The sequence below is a fragment of the Curcuma longa genome, chromosome 20 (assembly GCF_044706935.1).
Source record: "Curcuma longa cultivar G26 ecotype Majalengka, Jawa Barat chromosome 20, ITB_CL_G26_1.1, whole genome shotgun sequence".
Lineage (NCBI taxonomy): Eukaryota > Viridiplantae > Streptophyta > Magnoliopsida > Zingiberales > Zingiberaceae > Curcuma > Curcuma longa.
In genome coordinates this window covers 4,568,790-4,588,565 of record NC_133880.1, presented here as the reverse complement: position 1 = coordinate 4,588,565, position 19,776 = coordinate 4,568,790, and the positions used below count along the sequence as shown (strand labels likewise).

General features: G+C 41.0%; 4 protein-coding genes and 1 pseudogene across 5 annotated transcripts; 3 read left to right on the top strand and 2 right to left on the bottom strand.

Moving 5' to 3' along the window:
* Positions 1-1,998: 1,998 nt before the first annotated feature.
* LOC141814056 (uncharacterized) lies at positions 1,999-4,998 on the top strand. The gene is made up of 5 exons (XM_074702059.1): positions 1,999-2,562; positions 2,817-3,035; positions 4,051-4,146; positions 4,390-4,497; positions 4,656-4,998. The coding sequence occupies exons 1-5, from the start codon at positions 1,999-2,001 to the stop codon at positions 4,878-4,880; spliced, it is 1,212 nt and encodes a 403-aa protein (XP_074558160.1). The 3' UTR covers positions 4,881-4,998.
* Positions 4,999-6,748: 1,750 nt separating this feature from the next.
* On the top strand, positions 6,749-10,115 carry LOC141813185 (eukaryotic translation initiation factor 6-2). Of its 2 annotated transcripts, XM_074701102.1 has the most exons (8): positions 6,749-6,872; positions 7,136-7,175; positions 7,646-7,742; positions 7,818-7,903; positions 7,987-8,031; positions 9,354-9,484; positions 9,578-9,688; positions 9,774-10,115. In XM_074701102.1, the coding sequence occupies exons 2-8, from the start codon at positions 7,166-7,168 to the stop codon at positions 10,029-10,031; spliced, it is 738 nt and encodes a 245-aa protein (XP_074557203.1). In that variant the 5' UTR covers positions 6,749-6,872; positions 7,136-7,165; the 3' UTR covers positions 10,032-10,115. The 2 variants fall into 2 exon arrangements, with proteins under 2 accessions (XP_074557203.1, XP_074557202.1); XM_074701101.1 differs by having other exon boundaries at positions 7,646-7,903.
* Positions 10,116-10,322: 207 nt separating this feature from the next.
* LOC141813184 (putative receptor-like protein kinase At5g61350) lies at positions 10,323-12,971 on the bottom strand. The gene has a single exon (XM_074701100.1). The coding sequence runs from the start codon at positions 12,969-12,971 to the stop codon at positions 10,323-10,325; it is 2,649 nt and encodes an 882-aa protein (XP_074557201.1).
* A 689-nt stretch (positions 12,972-13,660) lies between these two features.
* LOC141813936 (uncharacterized) lies at positions 13,661-16,776 on the top strand. Its single transcript, XM_074701943.1, has 7 exons — positions 13,661-14,030; positions 15,009-15,254; positions 15,817-15,874; positions 16,057-16,128; positions 16,203-16,298; positions 16,373-16,462; positions 16,622-16,776. The coding sequence occupies exons 2-7, from the start codon at positions 15,106-15,108 to the stop codon at positions 16,676-16,678; spliced, it is 522 nt and encodes a 173-aa protein (XP_074558044.1). The 5' UTR covers positions 13,661-14,030; positions 15,009-15,105; the 3' UTR covers positions 16,679-16,776.
* A 1,970-nt stretch (positions 16,777-18,746) lies between these two features.
* Positions 18,747-19,775, bottom strand: LOC141813611 (mitogen-activated protein kinase kinase 9-like; annotated as a pseudogene).
* Position 19,776: the final 1 nt, after the last annotated feature.

The window sequence follows — 19,776 nt, the reverse complement described above, 5'->3', positions numbered from 1 at the left end:
ACACTGTCTGCTGCTGAGCCTTCTGTTCTATCCTTGGGATGCCTTGTTAGTTGGTATGGTTCCTCTCGCCACTGTTCACTCTGTTTAATTGGCTCCTCTTTGCATCATGGCCAAATGATGAACTCCTGAGTCTCTCTTGGTGTCGTTTCCCCTCTGTGAGACAAGACTTGCTTGGCTCTTGCATTGCATGGACCCAGTTACAGCACACAGTTATTGTGGTTTCGATTAGGCAAGAGCTATAGCGAAAGTACTTCCGTTCTCTTCCATGGAATTCTCAGTTTCCAGCTGGTTTCTGAGCTAAAGCACTGTCAAAGGAAGGGCAAAGATAGATGCACACTGGCCAAACTAAACTAAAATGGGAAACTGTGGATGACGAGTATCGCCTCAGTCATGTGGGTTTTGATATCTGTAACTTCTTCAGAGTTCAAAAGATTCCTTAGCCTTGGTCATTACTGTCGTATAATTTGATAATCAAGAATTTGAATTATAAAAAATAATTTTTTAAAATGTAAGATAAAATTGTGTACAATGTATGATCTTTTTTCGAAATCTCGCATGGATGAAAATTCTTTTGTATTAGGAAGGCTGCATGCCATCAACTTTGTAATTCTCAAGTTATAGCTTGTTAAACCCAAAAGCATACAAATTAAATGTGTTAAGATGATTTGAGTCTAAGTACATGTTACAGTAAAATGTCACTCGTTATACTGTATCATGTATATAGAGTTTACAATACAACTTCTCGATTTACCTTCTCATATATAGTCATGAGGAGTGACTGTATGGGGTCGCTGAAGTGCCAGATTCTACCTTATTGCTATGATATATAGAGTTTACAATGCTCCAGGGTATAGTGTCGACGGTGAATATATGTTATTTCTGATGTAACAGCCAGATCTAGGTTGAAGCTCGTGGGAACTGATGACTTGCCATTCACTTATCATACGTTAGAGTTTATAATGCTCTCAGGGCGTAGTGCAGACGGTGGAAGTATGATATTTCTGGTGTAATAGCCAAGGGTCGAATTTCGCGGAAACTCACGATCTATCATTCACCCCACCATGAGCCTCTTGAATGTGTATTTGAATTTACTTCCTTCCATACCTGTGAGACCGGCTCTAGAGGGTCGCTGAGATGACAGATCTACATTTTTTATGTATAGAGATTACTTAGGACATAACGTAGACGGTGGACGCATAATCCTTTTGATGTAAAAGTCAAGAATCGAATCTCGTAGGAACTTACAACATGAATTTATCTCCCTCCATACCTATGAGGCCAACTCTAGGAAGGTCGTTGAGGTGGCAGATCCATCTTTTTATGTATAGAGTTTATAACGAGGCCTCTTTGGAGATGTCCAATATATAGAGTTTACAAGCCCTCCATGTACGGTGCAACGGTAAGATGCCCAACGATTTTTCCAATAGCCAAGGTTCGTTTCCCATGTAGAGTAAATGGGAATCAAGTAGACTATTGATAAATTAAATGGATAAAGCTTATATAATTAGAATTTGTTAAGATACAATTAAAATTTTATATTAAAAATATATGAAAAAATCATGAATTTATAAAATAGAAGACATCTTTATTGGTATGATATTTAAAATAAAAAATAAATATTTTTAAAAATAAGAAAAAATTAAATTATTTTGATTAAAATCATGATAAATTAATTTCCACTGCCACTCGGCGCGTTCTCATTCTTTTTCCTTTTTTTTTTTTTTCAAAATTTGAATCACGTTACAACTTTGACAACTTAAACTACCCGTAGGATCTACATCACATTTCCACCCGCAAGTTTATTGAGCAGGGTACTGGTAGGGTCTGCTTCTACGCATTCACATGGAAGGTAATCATTTGAGTTACATTATAATTCCCATCCCTCGTTGATATCTCTGCTTCTTGTGTCTCCATTCCGCCAATGCACGATCGTTCGAAATCCTACGGATATTTTCGCTCAAACCCTAAGGATCCTCTCCAGCGTCGGTTCTTCTAGGCATGGCGTCGGCTAGGACTCCCTCCCACCGATACGCCTCCGTCGAGTCGCGTTCGTCGTCCGATCCCTCCCCTCCCTCCTCCGGTCGCAAGAATTCCGGCAAGAATCTCCCCTACTTGCGTCTCCTCATCGGAAATGGAGGAGGCCGAGGAACCTCAGATCCTGCGCTTGCAGCCGCACCCCGGACCGAGAACTACTCTGGAGCCCTCGTTACGGCACGGGAGGCCAAGAGAGAACGTAATAACTTCGGGAGCATGGTGAAGAAGCTCGTCGAGAAGCGGACTAACCTGAAGCTGGGATCGGGGGATCGCTTGGTTCTGGCTGTTCCGGATGATGTGATAGCGAAGGAGCTCAAGAAATACTCCAACGGCTCGCATTTATCGACCTTGTCGAAGAAACTTTCCCAGAAGGGTGGAGCGGCGGAAAAGGCGCTTACTGAAGTCAAGAAGAACACGCGGACATTGGCGATGGTGCTGCGCAGCGAGAGGAATCTTCTCGCCCAAAACGAGGAGTACGAGGCAGAGATCTCGGAACTACGACTTCTTATGGAAGAGAAGGATAAAGAAGTAAGCACATCTACTACAAACGACTATACCTTATTCATGATAAACGGATGATTTTTTTTTTTTTTGTGTCAAAAACGACTTGAAAGCAAATCCGTTCTTACAATCACTCGTATTCTGCTATGTTCGTCATTGCTTAATCTGCCTGAAAACAGGAGACGTAAAATGATTTAGCAGATTGTTGGCATCGTAGTATTATCATACTATGTGATTGTATTGATTTGCTTGATCAATTATCTTTATTTTTCTCTGTGCAGATCGAGAAATTGAAAGACATGTGCCTGAAACAGAGAGAAGAGATAAAGGCATTAAAGGATGCCATACTCTTTCCGGATGTTATAAATTCACAACTGCAGGAGCTGCTAGAAGAGCAAGATTTTGAGTTGAAACAGGCAAAACAAGTCATCCCAAGCCTTCAAAACCAGGTTACATCTCTCACTGGACAGCTCCAGTGCCTTGCAGCAGATCTTGCTGAGGTAATTGTTGCCTCCTAAGTGATCTTGAATTTTAACTTACCTGCAAGTTGGTTCTTTGCTTTGATTCGGTCCTCAAGCTTCATCCGGCATTGAGGTAGATGCTTCACACCGCTCTATGCTCATTCTAGATCATCCATCGAGCTTGAACACCTCTTCAAATATGAAAACCTTGAAAGTCCATAAGCACATTATCAAAGACAAACCATTAACTTGTCAAAACATAAGAGCATGTTTTTAAGCTTAATCACAAGAGTAACCAACTTAATAATCTAAAGAATTTAATTTGGTTATGCACTAGTGGGTATCTAATAATGGAATCAATGCAGGGATGACAATATGCACCTAATAATTTCTGCAGCAGGTTTGCAAACTTGGGTCTGGGTATCCTTATAATTAGGTTTCAATTGATCCAGTTTTGCTTAAAATTGCAAGAATTTGCATGTTATACACATTTAGATCTGTACCTATAGGTTCGAGTACTTATTTATCGTATTCGAGTGGGGTCTTTGGAAGAGTACATAGCTGAAGCAGGTATTTAATATGGGTTCAATAGCAAGTACTTAATATTGAAGTCATCAAGATATGTGCTTGTACCATGAGGTTAGTCCTGAAATTTATGTTCTGATAATGGAGCCAAAAGAAGCAGCATCTTATATTATTTGTCATGAAGTTTGATGTGATATCTTGGAACTTCACTTTTTATACTTCTTTCCAACAATTTTTTTTTTGTGAATATAGTACATAATCTACTGAAACATAAATGTTTATCCAACGTGACTGGGATGAACAAGAAAATAGAGTGGAAAGAAGAAACTAAAATCCTCACTTTCGCTGTTAGGGATTCAGAGATGACACATAATTTATATTTTAATTCATCAATTGGGAGATTGTAGTAAAATTCTGACATGGCATGTGATGCATTATGATTAGTTATGTGTATGTATTTCATTTTTGAAGGTCATATAGATATCTTTTAGGTGATTGACTTTAAGTTCTTGGGGTTTACTGGTAACAGGTGAAGGCTGATAAATATGGTGTTAAGACATGCTCAGATAGACATCTAAGCTGTCCAAGAACCCCAAAATTTTATCAGGAGGCTGCTAACCAACTGGTATGGTTTTATTCTGTACATGCCCTCAAAGAATTTTTTTAAGTATGCAGTAATAAGCAAACAAAAGGGAAAAACATAGAACTTGCTTTCCTAACATTAGTAGATTCACATCATTCAATGACATTATAGATTTTCAATGAACAACCCAAGTTTGAGAATGCCTATTTTCTTTCCTGTGTTAAACATTGAATTCCTTTTTCTTAGAATATTTTTTGTGAATCTCATTCTCATGCATTTCCTCAGGAATATAGCTCTGGAGATTATATGGCTTCAGAGCGCAGAATCCTGGATGATATGTTCCTCAAGGATTTAAACCCGTGTTTGACCCCATTTTCGAAAATGAAGTCCCAGGTAATAATTATGTCTTCAAATTGATGTCTTAAGTGACGATAAAAAGTCTTTATCCCTTAAGTGACATTATTTCTGCAATTCTATTTTTTCTGTATTCAAGTTTATTTGTGCCAAAAGCTCTTGATTTGTTTCTAACTTGCGATTGCACCTTTTTTTAGGAAAAGGATGAATTGGTTTATGGCTCCCCTGATAATGGTAGATTGTTCAGGTATGACACACAGTTGAGCCGAAATATGATTTGTGCTTCCAACGGAGGAACGCTGTCAAAGAGTTCAGAACATCGCCTGAGGCCTAGCTCAGGTAGCAACATCTCAAAGAAGGTTTACAAATCAGATGAAAACAAACATTTGATTGCAAAACCACATTATCCAGATCTTTCCTAAAGTAAAAGATGATCTCTTTCCCCATTTGTAATGGTCTCTACTTGTGTACCAACTGTTTCCAAATTCCTTGTATTGTCATTGTATCGATTGCATGCCCATGTAGATGTTGTATTGACATACAAGGAAGAAGTTTTTGTGGCAAATATGAGTTAAAAGTTGCATGATATGAAGATCCTTTGTCAAGTTGGTCTCTGCCAGTCATAAGCAATGATTTCTTGTTAGTGTAAGAGAAAGAGGACTTGTTAGGGTTGACATACAGACCATTATAAAGTGGTAAAAAGTAATCCTGTGCCTATTAATTTGAGAATTTGAAACCCTAGCAAATAACAATTTTGGAGATCTATATTCATAATGCGCAATTTTGGAGATCTTATGGCTATCTGAAGAGGTCAGGAGTTACTCTCTAGTCAGCTTCTTTGCTTCAAGGGCTGGTCCCAAATTGTTAGTCGGACTCTCCTCTTTTCTAGGATTTTCTGTGTTTGATGTGCACCTGTTTTTCTGTTGGTTTATCAGTGATATTAAATCTGATGAATAACATTTTGGAGATCAGATGCTAGTATATGGCAAGTATGAATCTCTTGATATAATCAGAATGTACTTGTTTTCTATCTTATTCTTTATCTGTATTTATTTCTGAAAAAAAACTCCAGTTTTAATTTTGGTTAAGAGTTTTAATTTAGTTAAAATCTTCATCGTACTGTACATCAAGCACAAAAGATTGCTTCCGGCACAAGATCTTCTCATCGTCGTTCTAGCTATCGCATGTAATTCTTGTACAGATTTAAGTAAGCATCGTCGTAGTTATTGCATCAGATTCATTATGTACAGTTCATCATCATGTTCATATTCAGGTGTTGCAGTTTTGCTATCTTCCCACAAATGCATTTAGAATTACTGCCATTTTCTTCATGCTCTCTGTATTCGTTTGGCATTCTTCTATTATTATTATTTTTATAACTAACTAAGGTATCCAATTTATCATGAAGCTGATTAAGTCTTGGGATGATCAATTACATCTTTTATTGAAATTTTTTTTGCTATCTTCTCACAAATGCATAAATCTATCAATTATTTGCGTTCATTGGCATATTGTAAGTCGACTTTATAGATTATTCTCTAATCAAATGAGATCCATTCTCTTGCAGTGCTCAATTATTTAATTATGATTTATAATACAATCATGATGATTATCTATAAAGATGTTAGTGTTGGATCGTAGTCGACTATCGTATGTCTCGATCTATGCTTTTTATAGATCTTCCGGTTATGGAGTTGATCGTATAATACACCGTTGGGTCATCTAATTTAGATTTTGAAGTGTTAGGAATATATATTATTTATTTATTTTAAAAAAAATACCAACCGAGCTGAGTAGCTGACAGATGATGTGGATTATTTTAGTGAGTTGATATTTTGCCACGTCAGTGAAGTGGATGAATAAAGATTGTTATTTTCATAGATTTGACATGGATTTATTAACATAAAACAGTTATCACAGATTTATTTGTGTATAAAATAAATATGAAATTTACATTTCACTAAAAAAATTAGAATTTTAATTTTAATAGGACGAATATTTTAGAGATGAATTTTGAATGTATAAGTCGGATAAATTCGGACACTTAAATTAAAAAAAAAATAAAACGCGCTGTATTTTGTAATTAATAATTTTTATTTTTGATAAAAAAGGGTTCAGCGTGGTCTTGTTTTCAAATATCCTAACCCTTCCAAGCCCAGCCTACAATCACGGCACGGGTAAATATTTGGTAGAGAATTGCCTGCGATTCAGTTCCTTGCCCATCACGGTGAGGTGGGACGATATAAAGCCGTCATTGCGCGACTGTGAAGAGATAAACCCTGCAGATAAACTCAAACCGAACCCTAGTTTGTCAGCGGAACCCTTCGCGGTTGGCGGCGAATTATCCGGCCCTCTTCTGCATCTCGTAGATTCTCCTCGTCTTTGCTCCCGTTCTCGATCTCTGTCTGATTCAGGCACGCCGGTTCTCTTTAATTTCCTTCATTTTTTTTCTTCATATTTTAGGCTATTCATCCCTTTTGATTCCTTGTTGTTCCTTTTGTGGCGTTGTTGCGCTTCAATTGTCTAATTTTACTTCTTAGTAGCTGCCGTAGCCTAATTGGTTGCCATAACCCAAAAAAGTTTGATTTTTGGTGCATGTGTCGATGATTGGATAAATTGGTCCTTTCTTCTTAATCTCTTTCTCAAGTATAATTAGTTTTTATTCTGTTTGTTGTAGGTGTCTATAAATTTCGCAGCTGCCACCGACATGGCTAGTCGTAAGTTCTAAACCTCCGCTCTACAAAATAGTTACTGATTAATTTATTTTTCTAACAAAGATTACCTGACTTATGCTGTTTAAACAGATATGTAGTTTGATGTTGATATATAGGGAGTAGTTTGGCATGACTTCCTAGATTTCATAAGTGTTTTCTCTAATACGCCATGATATTTATAAAGATGCCTGGATGCCCATTATTGTTTGCAGCATGCTTCCGTTCATGGATTATGGTTTGTAATTATAGTTGGAGTTCAGTCCTATGATACATAAAATGAACTTTAAAGGCGGAAATGAAAATTTACTCATGCTAGCTGTTTGACTTTTTCTCAACTTAGTACTAGTTGGATTAAGTTTATTTATACCCTCCTGAGGCTAACGCATGCTGCAGTCAATGTGCTCGAGAAATATTGAGATGCTTAAATTTTTGTAAGAGGCCCTAAAGAAATGACCATAGCTCCCTTTCTGCAGGCATTCAGTTTGAGAACAATTGTGAGGTTGGGGTATTCTCTAAGCTGACAAATGCCTACTGTTTGGTTGCAATTGGAGGATCAGAGAGCTTTTACAGGTTAGTATTTGAAAATGCACAAAAAGAATACTACTCATGTTTACTTATGAAAATCTTTATGGTTTGTCGATGCAGTGTATTTGAGTCTGAGTTGGCTGATGTTATTCCGGTGGTCAAGACCTCTATAGGAGGAACTAGAATTGTTGGACGACTTTGTGCTGGTAAGCGCTAGAAAGACACCTTTTTCATGTCTGTTGTAACTTTGCATGTCTCTAAATTTTAGCATTCATTCACTTCAATGCAGGAAATAAGAATGGGCTTCTTTTGCCTCACACCACAACAGACCAAGGCAATTTTCTCCTCCCCCAATTTTTTATTTTTATTTTGGATAGTCTTTCATTTTTTGATAGTTTTGTTTTGCTCCTATTTGTTATTAACATGACTGTGACACATTTTATCAATTACTTACCCCTGTGTGTTCTTCTTGATTATGTTATTGATGCAAAATCACAAGATCAATTTGTGGATTCTGTAATGCTACTTATATGATCACTTGTGAATGATTAGGTTTAACCATTGAAGATAATGACAATTGTATATTAAATATGAGCTATCATGCAAAATCTGGGAACTTGTTGGGAGTGATGGGTGTTAAACACAGAAAAGTGGAGGGCATTAGGAATTATAGGGAGATGTGAGGAAATGAGGATCCATATAGGGCAGTAGTATGTAAGCCTACAGTTTGTTATCGGGGGCAACATTGTTATTCTCAATGATCTTGAGACCGGCACTAGCAACTTAGTTGAGAATTTTCTCTGGAGAGACAACTTAAAAGGTACTATTCACTTCTAAGTTGAATTGATAGTGTTGCTATGAGGTAATATGCTGGTCGATCTGAATTTCTTTGATCAATTCTATTTGCTGAGATATATAACATGAGGTGAATCAGGATAATTGTTAGGTTTATGTAAGATTTTTTTTTTGGTTTTTGAGGAGCTGTATGATTGTTCTCAAAGATCCTATGACTGCCGTGTTGAATGCAATTTAGCAACTTAAATAAACACTGGCATGAGAGAGTATATTATTCAATTTACACAAGGTTTGCTAGTGACCTATAAGGGTTAACCTGTGGGTCAATCTGTAGTTATTGCTACTATTTGATGGAAAGAGATAACATTGAGGTGATAAATGCGGAATTGCTCCTACTTGTGGGTTCACTTGAATGTTATCAGTCAGAACTAGATTTGACGAGTTAAATCGAAAATATATTTGATGAGTTAACTGCTTAACATCGTTGGTTGATAAGCTTTATATAGTTGATTTGAAGACTTGCGCAGCTTGTTTGTTGTTTAACTGTGTTAAGATGCAGATTTATGATGCATCCAATGTGACAAGAGTATGTGCAACACTTATAGTAAGTATTTACAGTAAAGAAGCATGCATTAACTGAGTGGCTAATTCTTCTGCCTAGAATTGCATGTTTAATGGAGCTTTAGTAATCAATATTCACCTCCATTAATCACATGTTTAAGGGATGTTGCAATTGTCAGATGGATCCTCATGATTTATTAACAGTTCATGTGGAGAAAAAACAGCAAAATTCTTATTTGATTGCTTACAGGTGTAAGCAAGAGCATTGTCTAAAATCATCATATGTTTATTGCTATTTAGAACTACAACATCTGAGGAACAGTCTGCCTGATAGTGTGGTCGTCCAGAGAATAGAGGAAAGGCTATCTGCTTTAGGCAATTGCATTGCTTGCAATGACCATGTTGCTCTTACACATCCTGATCTGGATCGGGTTAGTCATTTCCTCCATTTCAAGATCAGGGGCTATAAGAAACTATTAACTTAAGCAGAAGTCAATTAGGTAAACCTCTTTTCTGTCTTTCAGGAAACTGAAGAACTCATTGCAGATGTACTTGGCGTGGAAGTGTTTAGGCAAACAATTGCCGGAAACATACTTGTGGGGAGTTATTGCACATTTTCGAATAGAGGGGGACTGGTTAGTTTGTGAGCAGCAGAAATTGTTCTTACTGGATTTGCCACTATCCTTCATCTTCTGATCTGCGACTGAAATATGAATACAGGTACACCCGCATACATCCATCGAAGACCTCGATGAACTGTCGACGCTTCTCCAAGTCCCTCTGGTCGCCGGAACAGTGAACCGAGGCAGCGAGGTCATCGCTGCTGGAATGACTGTCAACGACTGGACGGCTTTCTGCGGATCCGACACCACCGCAACTGAGCTCTCTGTCATTGAAAGCGTCTTCAAACTAAGAGAGGCACAACCAAGCTCTATTGTAGATGAGATGAGGAAGTCCCTCATCGACAGCTATGTGTGAGATCTTGAGATTCTAGTTACAGGTAGAAGTGCTATTTGAATTTAAAGTCTATGGATTATGAATTTATATGATGATTTTGCTTTACGACTTGTGAGATAATGTTTGTAGCAATAAGGAAAACACACACACACACACACACAAATATGATATGTCAATAGAAATAGAATTAGGCAAAGCAAAAAAGGAAACCCTAAACAGAAAACGAAGGCTATGATCGACGCCATAAACATGTCATGCTTTATGTTTCATGCCCGATAGAAAGAATGAGCTTCGATCCCTCTTCCATTAGTTTCACCGACCTTGGCACAGGGGGTTGCTCATTAGAGTCGACTCGTCGTCGCCGGTGGCGGCTCCGTCGTCGCGAAGGTGAAGAGATCCTCCGTCGAGCGGGATGTGGGTGGCGCTTTTGTCGGTGGGGTCGTCGACGGCCTGCTGCCCCACACCCGCCTCCTGGAGCTGCAGCGCGTACTCCAGGCTCCAGAGCACGTCGCCCATGGACGGCCGGTCCACCCCGCACTCCGCCAGGCACTTCTCTGCCGCCTCCACGTACTTCTTCAGCGACGCCGGGCTGATGGCGTTGGCGATGTGCGGGTCGACGATCTTCTCCAGCTGCCCTCGGCGGTGCCACTGCATCGCCCATTCCGCCAGGTTCACCTGGTCCCGCGGCAGCGCCGGGTTGAGCGCCGCCCGCCCGCACAGGACCTCAAACAGCACCACCCCGAAGGAGTACACGTCCGACTTCTCCGTCAGCTGCTGCCGCCGGAAGTACTCCGGGTCCAGGTACCCGAAGCTACCCTTCACCGCCGTGCTCACGTGCGTCTGCTCCAGCGACGGCGCCGCCTTCGACAACCCGAAGTCGGCCATCTTCGCCACCAGGTTCTCGTCCAGCAGGATGTTGGTGGTCTTCACGTCGCGGTGGATGATCCCATGCGACGCGCCGGTGTGGAGGTAGTGCAGTCCCCGGGCGGCGCCGATGCATACCTCGAGGCGCTGCTTCCATGAGAGCGGCGTCGGACCGCCGTTGCCATACAAGTGGTCGCGCAGCGGTCCCTTCGCCATGTACTCGTACACCAGGATCATCTCATTGTTCTCGTAGCAGCAGCCGATCAGCGAGACCAAATGCCGGTGCCGGAGCTTGGACAACATCTGTATCTCCGTTTGGAATTCGTTGATCCCCTGCTCCGACGACGGATTCCCTCTTTTGATGGCCAGTTTGGTGCCTTCGAGCTCGCCCAAGTACACTTTTCCAAATCCTCCCTCCCCGATCACCGCCTTCTCGTTGAAGTTGTTGGTCGCCTCCTTCATCTCCCCCAGCGAGAAGATCCTCCCAAGCCCCATCGCCCCGGACGGGAACAAATTCGCGTACCCGCTCTTGCACTTGTTCGATCCGAACCTGTCCCTCGAGCTCCCCTTGCTGCTTCCGCTGCTTCTCGTGTAGTTCGCTTGCTTCATGTGCACCGGCAGTAGCCACGACGAGATGCTGTTGATTTTCCTCCAGTCCGCCGGCCGCCGCCTCCACCGGCAGAACATCATAACCACTAGCACCATCGCCACCGCCCCCAGTACCAACCCGACTCCAGACACGATCCGCCGCTCCATGCTCCCCGGCCCTGGCCCTCCGTGATATGACCCGTCAGCGGAGAACTGACCGTCGAGGCTTCCCGCCGAGTTGCTCATCTTCATCACCTCGATCCCGTTGAGGATCGCGTTGGGCGTCCCCAAGCCAGAGTTGGGCGGCGGCCCCACCTGGATCGTGATGGCTTTGTTCGAGATGGTGGAAGCGTTCGCCACGAAGTCCTTGTAGTAGGCCACCGAGAGGTCGCCGGTCGCCGTGGAGAGGTCGAGGCTGGAGACGGCGATGAGGCCGTTGATGTAGACGTTGAAGTAGAGTTCGTTGAGGTTCTTGCTCACTATGTCGCAGAAATGGAGGCGGATCAAATAGGAGAAGGACGGATCGACCGCGAACTGCCAGGTGATGTTGAAGTGCCGCTTGTCGATGTTCGCGTTCGCCATCTCCTGCGCACTCGCGTACACTTCGCTCGGCGCGATCAGCGGCGTCACCGATTCGTCGTCGGGGAACTTGATCTTGCGGGCGGCGACGGAGACATTTTGCACCGTCTTGAGCTCCTTCAAGAACCACGCATCGGGTTGCCATGTCCTCGAGAGTGTATCATTTGCGGGCGCAATCTCCTGGCCGCCCGCGTTGATCCGGTAGGTGACCTCGAGGGAGTAGTGTCTTAGTCCGGTGAACTCTTCCTGGGGGGAGATGCTGGTAGCCGCGTTGGCAATGATGTTGTCCGGCGCCGACGCGACCTCGATCGCGTTGACGAATGCCAAGCGGCCCTTTTGGGGGGAGAAAATGAGCGACACTCTGTCCTCGGTGATCTCGATAAGATACTCCTTGAGGAGCGGCGACGCCGGCGGGGTGGAGGCGGATGAAGGATTAAAGTCTTGAAGGAGGACGACGTCGTCGGTCCTGACGGTGAAGGTCGCCGCCGTGAGGTTGTAATCGGCGTTAGGGAAAGGGAAGAAGTAGAGGCGGATCCAATGACGGCCGGGCTTCGAGATGAAGAAACTGTATTTCGACTCCTCCGGGAAGACCCTTGCCGTCACATACAGAGGGGGCACATCCGTCGAATTCGCTGCCGCGGTTGAGTTATCGGCGGCGATCTTGATGTCTTCCTTGGTTGAGAGGTAGGAGGAGGATTGCGACTCAGAGCGAAAGAAACGGCCGTCGTCGACCAGGGTCATCTTAGGCGAGCCGCAGTCGATGAGGTAGTTGTCGACGGGAGCGAACCTCACCGGCGCCAGCTGGTTGGACGATCCCGCTGCGTTCGCATAGGGCAAGATGGGAGGGGAGATCAAAATAAGGAGGGAGAAGAAGACGGGCGCCATTACTTTTTTCGTCGTCGGCGACCCATATTTCTCCCCTCCGGCCATATCATCAGTTACGGTGAGGACGCGGCTGCGGTCAATGGTCGTCGCCGACGTGCATCCTGAAGGCCGGCCGGCGAGCTGAGCCTCGATCGATGGATGGAAAGGAGGGGGAAAAATGGTGGTTTTTTGGGGACGCAAAAACCGTTATACCAAACGGAAAAGAAGACGTTGGAGGAAAGCTTGCAGAGAGAGAGAGAGAGGAGGTGGACGGGAAGGGAAAAGCCGTTATTTTTGTTGTTTGGTGGATCCTGTTGGACTAATTAAAATCGACGGACGAGGTCTCCTTGTGGGCGTTTTATTGGCTAGTTTCTATGTTTGCTGTATGGGACTTACAGGGGATTTGTTTCAATGGCGAACTCTTCGGTGGTCCGTCCGTACGTTTAACGGCCTCTCTCTCTCTCTCTCTCTCTCTCTCTCCTGGTGAGTCTCCGCCGCCGGTCTGGTTCAGTGATCTTTCTCCTGAGCCGGTCGAAGTTCGTGAACCAGCCAGCCGACAATTTTTATTTAAAAGTGGCTACGTATTTGAAAATTTTTCTATGATTTAAATTTAAAGGAGCTAATTGTAAATTTTAAAAATATTTGGACCCTTGTGTAAGAATGCAAGATTGATACCCGAACCCTATTTCACATTTCTCGCGTGCGCTCTCCGCTTCTCGCCGCCCACGATTCCGACGCCGCCGTTGGCCGCCACTCTTCTCGTTTCTCTCTGCAAGACGTGCCGGCCTCTCTTTGTGAGTTCACTTCAGCAAGCTGTGAGCTTCGCCCCTAGTCATCCTCTTCTCTAGCAGAAGCTTCCTTTTCCCCTTCGGCGCGGGCAGCGACATCCCCCTCGGTTTATTTGTTACGAGCAGAAAATTAAGAGCGTTCTGGTCCATCCGTATTGCTTCCCAATCGACGAGAGGCAACCACATTGAGAACAATAGACAGTGATAGTGGTGAGGACCGTTCAGCAGAAAATCACAGGGTTGAAAAGAGTTCTACGACAACAAGGCACCACCAGTTGGAATCCACAGAGTGCAGAGTTCCCTAATGCGAGCCAGCGTTATCTGAATCTTCGACAAGGTGGAGGTTTTCTGCTTGTTCCATTATATTCATCTTGTGCATGATTAAATACAGAACATTAATGATATTAGATAACTATAATAGTATTTTCAAAGAGTAAATTATAAATGGGTTGCTTGATTATGAAATGGAGAATAAATAAATAAATTGTAGGGATAAATAATGCAAATAAATGATTATTTTATTTCTGTTCCTGCTTCACATAATTATATTTGCTATGCTTGAGTATGCTACATGTTCTTAATACACATGGGAGGGATTGCTTTTCAAAAGCTCAGTCTTTATTTTACGTATTGCTACTTATCTTTCAGTTGTGTTGTTCCCTATATTATCTGATTGTTGAATGCCTATATACCTTTCATTCTAAAATTATTACTAATACCTTTGGTAATTAGAGTAACTAAAAGAGACAGGAAAACATTATGACGAATCCCTATTTATATATATATGAACGTATATTGTAGAGCTTTGGCTTCACCCTTTAAAAGATACACTTGTAGTATAGAGGGACATCACTCTTGGGTCGTGACAATTTTTCTTATGTGAAAAAAAAATAAATTAATCAAAGAATTAATAAATTAAATTGATTTATAACAATTCTTATATGATGTTAAATATATTCTAATTTAAGATCGATTATATTTAGTTTATATTTTAGAATAACTTAAACTAATCAAAACAATTTTAGTTAAATTAATTTTAAAATCTGTTTAAATCAATTAATTGTATTAATTTTTTGTTGATTTAATTAATTGATTTTAGTTGAATCAATACAATAGGATATTCAAACTGATGATTTAAATTAACTTAATAAATTTAAAATCTGATTTAATCTTATCTTTGCCTCTATTTCGCTCAATTAGTTCCATCATTGCTTTTTTGATACTTTAACTTATGCTGCTTGATGTCCTTTCTAGTTATAATTTTACTAGTCCTTGTAAAATTTAATGATAACCTGTCATCTTGTTCATCCTGCAGGTAATACCTCTACTCAAGCAAAACCACACCATTGAAGAGAGCCTGTTGCTGTTTAAGGTTACTAGGTTATTGTTTGTTAATCAAGAAGTTAGAAAAGATGAAGGAAGTTGGACCTGTGGCATTATTCAGAAAGCTGTACTGTTTACGAAACACACAGAAAGCAAGATTGTTGGGATTAGATGTTGGCCAAAAATATGTTGGTTTGGCTGTTTCAGATGTCACTAACCAATCATCGTCACCTTTAAGGTTCATTGTTTTTGTATTTCAACTCGTTTTTCTTGTTTAAGTCTTGCCTAATATTGCTGCTCATTTTTCTTCATGGTCTTCCCTTGATGGATTTACTGATATCATTAGATTGCACAACGTCTACAATTATATCTACATTCTGTTTGCACAACATCTACAAATAGATTATCATTCTGTGTCAACATAAAGTGTTTTAAAATTTTTCAAATCAACATTATCAGTGCATTTAGAACTTCTTTCAGTTCTGTAATTTTTTTTTTACAGCCAGGCCCTGTTTTATAAGGAATTTTTTAGATTAAGGGCTTTTGAAGGAAGGATTTAGTTTCCTTTCTGGAAAATTCGTTTTAAAGGAGATGGATATGGGTTTTATTCCACTATGTTATTTTCAATGTATTCACCCAATATGGTAGCTTTCTCCAAATAAGGAGATTTGAATTTTATCTCTCTTCTTCTCAGTTTTGTATTTGTACTTTGTCCATGCTTTGATTTTGCTAAGATGTTATTTAGTCTTGTGATTTGTGTTACCTTTCTGAAGAGTCTATGTGCTTAATATCTTATGCAGTGTCTTAGTGAGGAAGCAGTCAAACATTGATTTGATGGCCAAAGACTTCAAAATCTTAGTATGTTGACTGATTCCTTTTCCCATTCGTTAGTGGCAGTTAAAGTTAGATTACTAGGTTTCATTGTCTGCATTAAGCAATTTGATGATTCACAAATAAGATATAATTATCAATGTCATGCATTTCTCAAAGTCTACATGTTTTAAATCAGAATTTATAATGAATATAATTCTCCTTTGCAGGTGTCTCAATTTTCTCTTGCAGGTTTAGTTGTGGGTTTCCCTTTTAGCTTGATGGGCCAAACAAGTGTGGAGGTACCCTAGCCAATAACTTCTATTTTCAAGTTTTTGAACTTATCTTTGACCTTTCAGTTGTTCCATGGAAAAAGGCTGTGCAAATTAGGCTTTTCATGAAGGAGCTATGCAAAACAGGGATACTTGATGGCCTAACCTACACTTACTGGGATGAAAGTTATACGTCAAAGGTGAAGATCAGATGTCAACTTTTAGTAATGTTGTTGCAAGGATAATTTCTTTCCCAATATTCGATCATTCGCAGTGTGTTGAAGCCCTTTTAGAGCCTTTGGATCTGCGTCCAGTGGAATCCAAAACAATCATAGACAAGTTTGCTGCAGTTGGAATACTCCAGGTAAGACATAGATATCTTCTATCAATTGAATGATGCAGCAATAACCACATGCTTGTGAACCAATATCTACATATCGACATGCATGTAAAATAATATATGCTGTTTTAAGTACTATATTATTAGTTAGCATTGCATTGTACTAATAACATACATCGACAGGGGTATTTGGACAACATGAACAGAGACTTGAGATCAGGGAAAATCACAATAGAATGATGCAACTGCTGGAAAGATGTCAAGATGGAATGGTAATACTCGAAAGTGGATTCATATGTTCTAACATTATTATAGTTGAATGGATGATATTTAAGAATCTAAAAGGTAAACATTATGCTTCTTTGCATACTAATCTTATTAACGTCTAAAAAATATTCTTAGCCTTGATAACAACGGTAAAGTTGCCGTCATGTGATTAATAGAGTTTTTTCTTCTTCTTTGTTTCTTGTGCTTCAGAGTTCAAATACCTACTTTGAACCTCAATTTTCTTAGACTTGGAATTCCAAATTCTAGCCCGCCCTACTTTGTCTAAATTATTAACTTATTTAAACGTAGAAACTCATCTGTTGTTCTAATTATTCAGCCTAGGCACACTTGACTTGATAGTGAAAACTTAATCTCCTATTTATTTAAAAACTATTGGCAACTGGCTTTGTCATGTAATATATATAATATCTGCAGTCCAAATTAGAAGAATTAATTTGGACATATAACGAACTTGGTGTGTTTTTTCTGCTAGATGATGTTGAAAGTGAAATAGCAAAATAATATTTGATGCAACCGAGGTTAGGATTTTATTATTTTTAGCTCATAAATTATGCTCATCTTTCTCTGTTAAATCTTAGTTATTAGGATTAGAATAACTGATATCTCATCAAGTTGCCAATTTGCGTTTAACTGAGCGTGCAGTCTATGCTAATATGCACATTTTCTTTGCTTATAAGATAATCATCACGCTATACTTATTCAAAGTTGGCTCAGTTGAATAGAAAACTTCCTTTAACTCTTGGCAACCCCCTTACCATATTATTAATGTGGAAATTGACCTTGGATTAATCTTCAAAATAAGACCAAATCTACATTCCCATCCCATGGAGCAGTTTGTGTAAATGATATATTTTTTGTCAAACAAAAAAAAAGTGTGATGAATGATTAACGTATGGTGAAAATCAAGTGGCAGTTCCCAATTGAGAATATTTTTATTTTCAATTTTGTCTTAGCAATTACGATTAATTATTAGAATGAGTAGTAACTACATATGTTATTATAATATTATTTTTTTATTTTTAATATATTATAACAATTATGATTAGTTGCTATAACATGCAAGTAGTTATTTTGTAATTATTATAACATATAATAACTAATATAACACACCGCAGCAGCAACCTAAATAATTATTATAATTATTTTAAAAAATATTTTGATATAATAATATTCTGATTTAAGATTTTTTTGATTTTGTTATAAATATGTATATAGTTTATATAATTATTTTAAAATAATTGTAATTAATTTAAAATAATTTTGATTAGGTTGTTAAAGAATATTTTGATATAATAATATTTCATATATAATAATTTTGATTAAAATAAAATAATTAATTTTTTTAATGCGGCAGTAGTTACTGAATAATAACATTAATTAATTAATTAATTAATGATATTTTTAAAATAAAATATTTGATGCGTCTCCTTTTGATTACTGTCCCTTAATGTATCTCAAAAGGCAAAAGCTGTGTTGCGATAGGTTTCTCATGCTGGCGCATTATCCACTCGAATGCCCCTTCCCGATAACGTAACGCACATGACTTTATTAATTGTTTTTTGTTTTGGTTATTTGCAAATTCCTGGAACGTGCAGGGAAGCCTTCCACGTGCAGATAAGTCAATCCCTCACGTTTTTAGCTGTTGCTTGTGGAAGTGCATCAGGCAGCCTGCTGCCGCAATTTTCTATACTTCTTCCAACGTCCATTTGTTTGTTTATTCATATAAAATTATATATTCATGATAAATTAATAATATAGCAATAATTTATAAAAAAAGGCATAACGATTTGAATTATAAATTTTAAAAAATTTTCATCGCATGCTGCGGATCAAAATTTTCCGGTGCATTTATTTGGAAGCGCCTTCTCGACCATCCACCAAAATCCAAAATAAAGGAAAAAATAAAAAAGAATTGTGGGCACGTGGAAGTTGACGGTTGGTCGAGCCCAAGACTTCCATGTATGTACACTAGAAACGACAACCGCCGAGTCGGAACGGGAAAAGCCGCAGGCGCGGCGAGTTACAATTCGGCCGAGTTCTCCCGCACCAGCTCCCGAAGCGCCTGCTCTGACTCGGCGCGGCTCGCGCGGGCGACGAACGGGTGCCCTAGCAGCTCCGCCACCGACCACCGCTTCCCGCTTTCCTTCTGCAAGCAGCACTCGATGAACCCCCGGAACTCGCACGACGCCGCGCCCTCTGCTACCTCCCCGATCGTCTCCCTCAAGCAGATCGCCACCATCAGCGCCGCCCAATCGGGCTGCGCCCCCTCCGGAAGCAGCGGGAAGTGACCGCGGTGCAGTTCCAGAACCGCCAGGCCAAGGCTCCACACGTCGGCCGCGTACGGGTCGTAGTCCCCACCGTGCGACGCCGGATCGAACCGCTCCGGGCTCATGTAGGCGCAGGTGCCGACGTAGGAGTCGCAAGGGTCGAGCGACCGCCGCAGAACCTTGCCCACGCCGAAGTCGGCGATCTTGACCACACCGGCGGAGTTGACGAGGAGATTGGCGGGCTTGATGTCCCGATGCACGATCTGACGGGAGTGGAGTTCGGCGAGGCCCAGGAGGGCCTGGCGGGCGATGGAAGCGAGCGCAGACTCCGGAAAGGGGCGGCTCCCCCTTCGGCGGAGCAGGGCGTCGAGCGATCCACCGTCCATGTGCTCCAGAAGGAGCGCGACGTCGCCTGATGGGGTAGGTACGACGGAGTGTATGCAGACTACATGGTCGGAATCCGCGGAGCGGCGTAGGATGTCGATCTCACGGTACGCCTGACGCCGGAGCGACGGATCGGCGTGAACAACCTTAAGTGCGTACACGGCAGCGCTGCGACGGTGGCGGACCCTGTAGACAGTGCCCCCGTTTCCGTGTCCGAGCACCCGAAGCTTATCGAAGTCCGAGAGCCGAAACTCGGCCGAAGGGGTGGAGCAGGAAGAGGAAGACGACGAAACACGGTGCCGCGGCTGCAGCCAGCAGAGGAGGAAGCGGGAAGTTGTCGGAGGCCGACAGCTTGCCATGGAAGCGGTTTCAGGGACTTTGAGGGTGAGATTGAGGTGG

Excerpts from the sequence above, each read along its gene's own strand:
- LOC141814056 (XM_074702059.1), top strand. The coding sequence starts at position 1,999 with ATGGCGTCGGCTAGGACTCCCTCCCACCGATACGCCTCCGTCGAGTCG. Across the intron at positions 3,036-4,050 it reads TTGCAGCAGATCTTGCTGAG|GTGAAGGCTGATAAATATGG; the intron begins GTAATTGTTGCC and ends TACTGGTAACAG. Across the intron at positions 4,147-4,389 it reads AGGAGGCTGCTAACCAACTG|GAATATAGCTCTGGAGATTA; the intron begins GTATGGTTTTAT and ends GCATTTCCTCAG.
- LOC141813185 (XM_074701101.1), top strand. Across the intron at positions 8,032-9,353 it reads TCACACCACAACAGACCAAG|AACTACAACATCTGAGGAAC; the intron begins GCAATTTTCTCC and ends ATTGCTATTTAG. Across the intron at positions 9,689-9,773 it reads TTTCGAATAGAGGGGGACTG|GTACACCCGCATACATCCAT; the intron begins GTTAGTTTGTGA and ends ATATGAATACAG.
- LOC141813184 (XM_074701100.1), bottom strand. The coding sequence starts at position 12,971 with ATGGCCGGAGGGGAGAAATATGGGTCGCCGACGACGAAAAAAGTAATG.
- LOC141813936 (XM_074701943.1), top strand. The coding sequence starts at position 15,106 with ATGAAGGAAGTTGGACCTGTGGCATTATTCAGAAAGCTGTACTGTTTA. Across the intron at positions 15,255-15,816 it reads CAATCATCGTCACCTTTAAG|TGTCTTAGTGAGGAAGCAGT; the intron begins GTTCATTGTTTT and ends TATCTTATGCAG. Across the intron at positions 16,299-16,372 it reads ATGAAAGTTATACGTCAAAG|TGTGTTGAAGCCCTTTTAGA; the intron begins GTGAAGATCAGA and ends GATCATTCGCAG.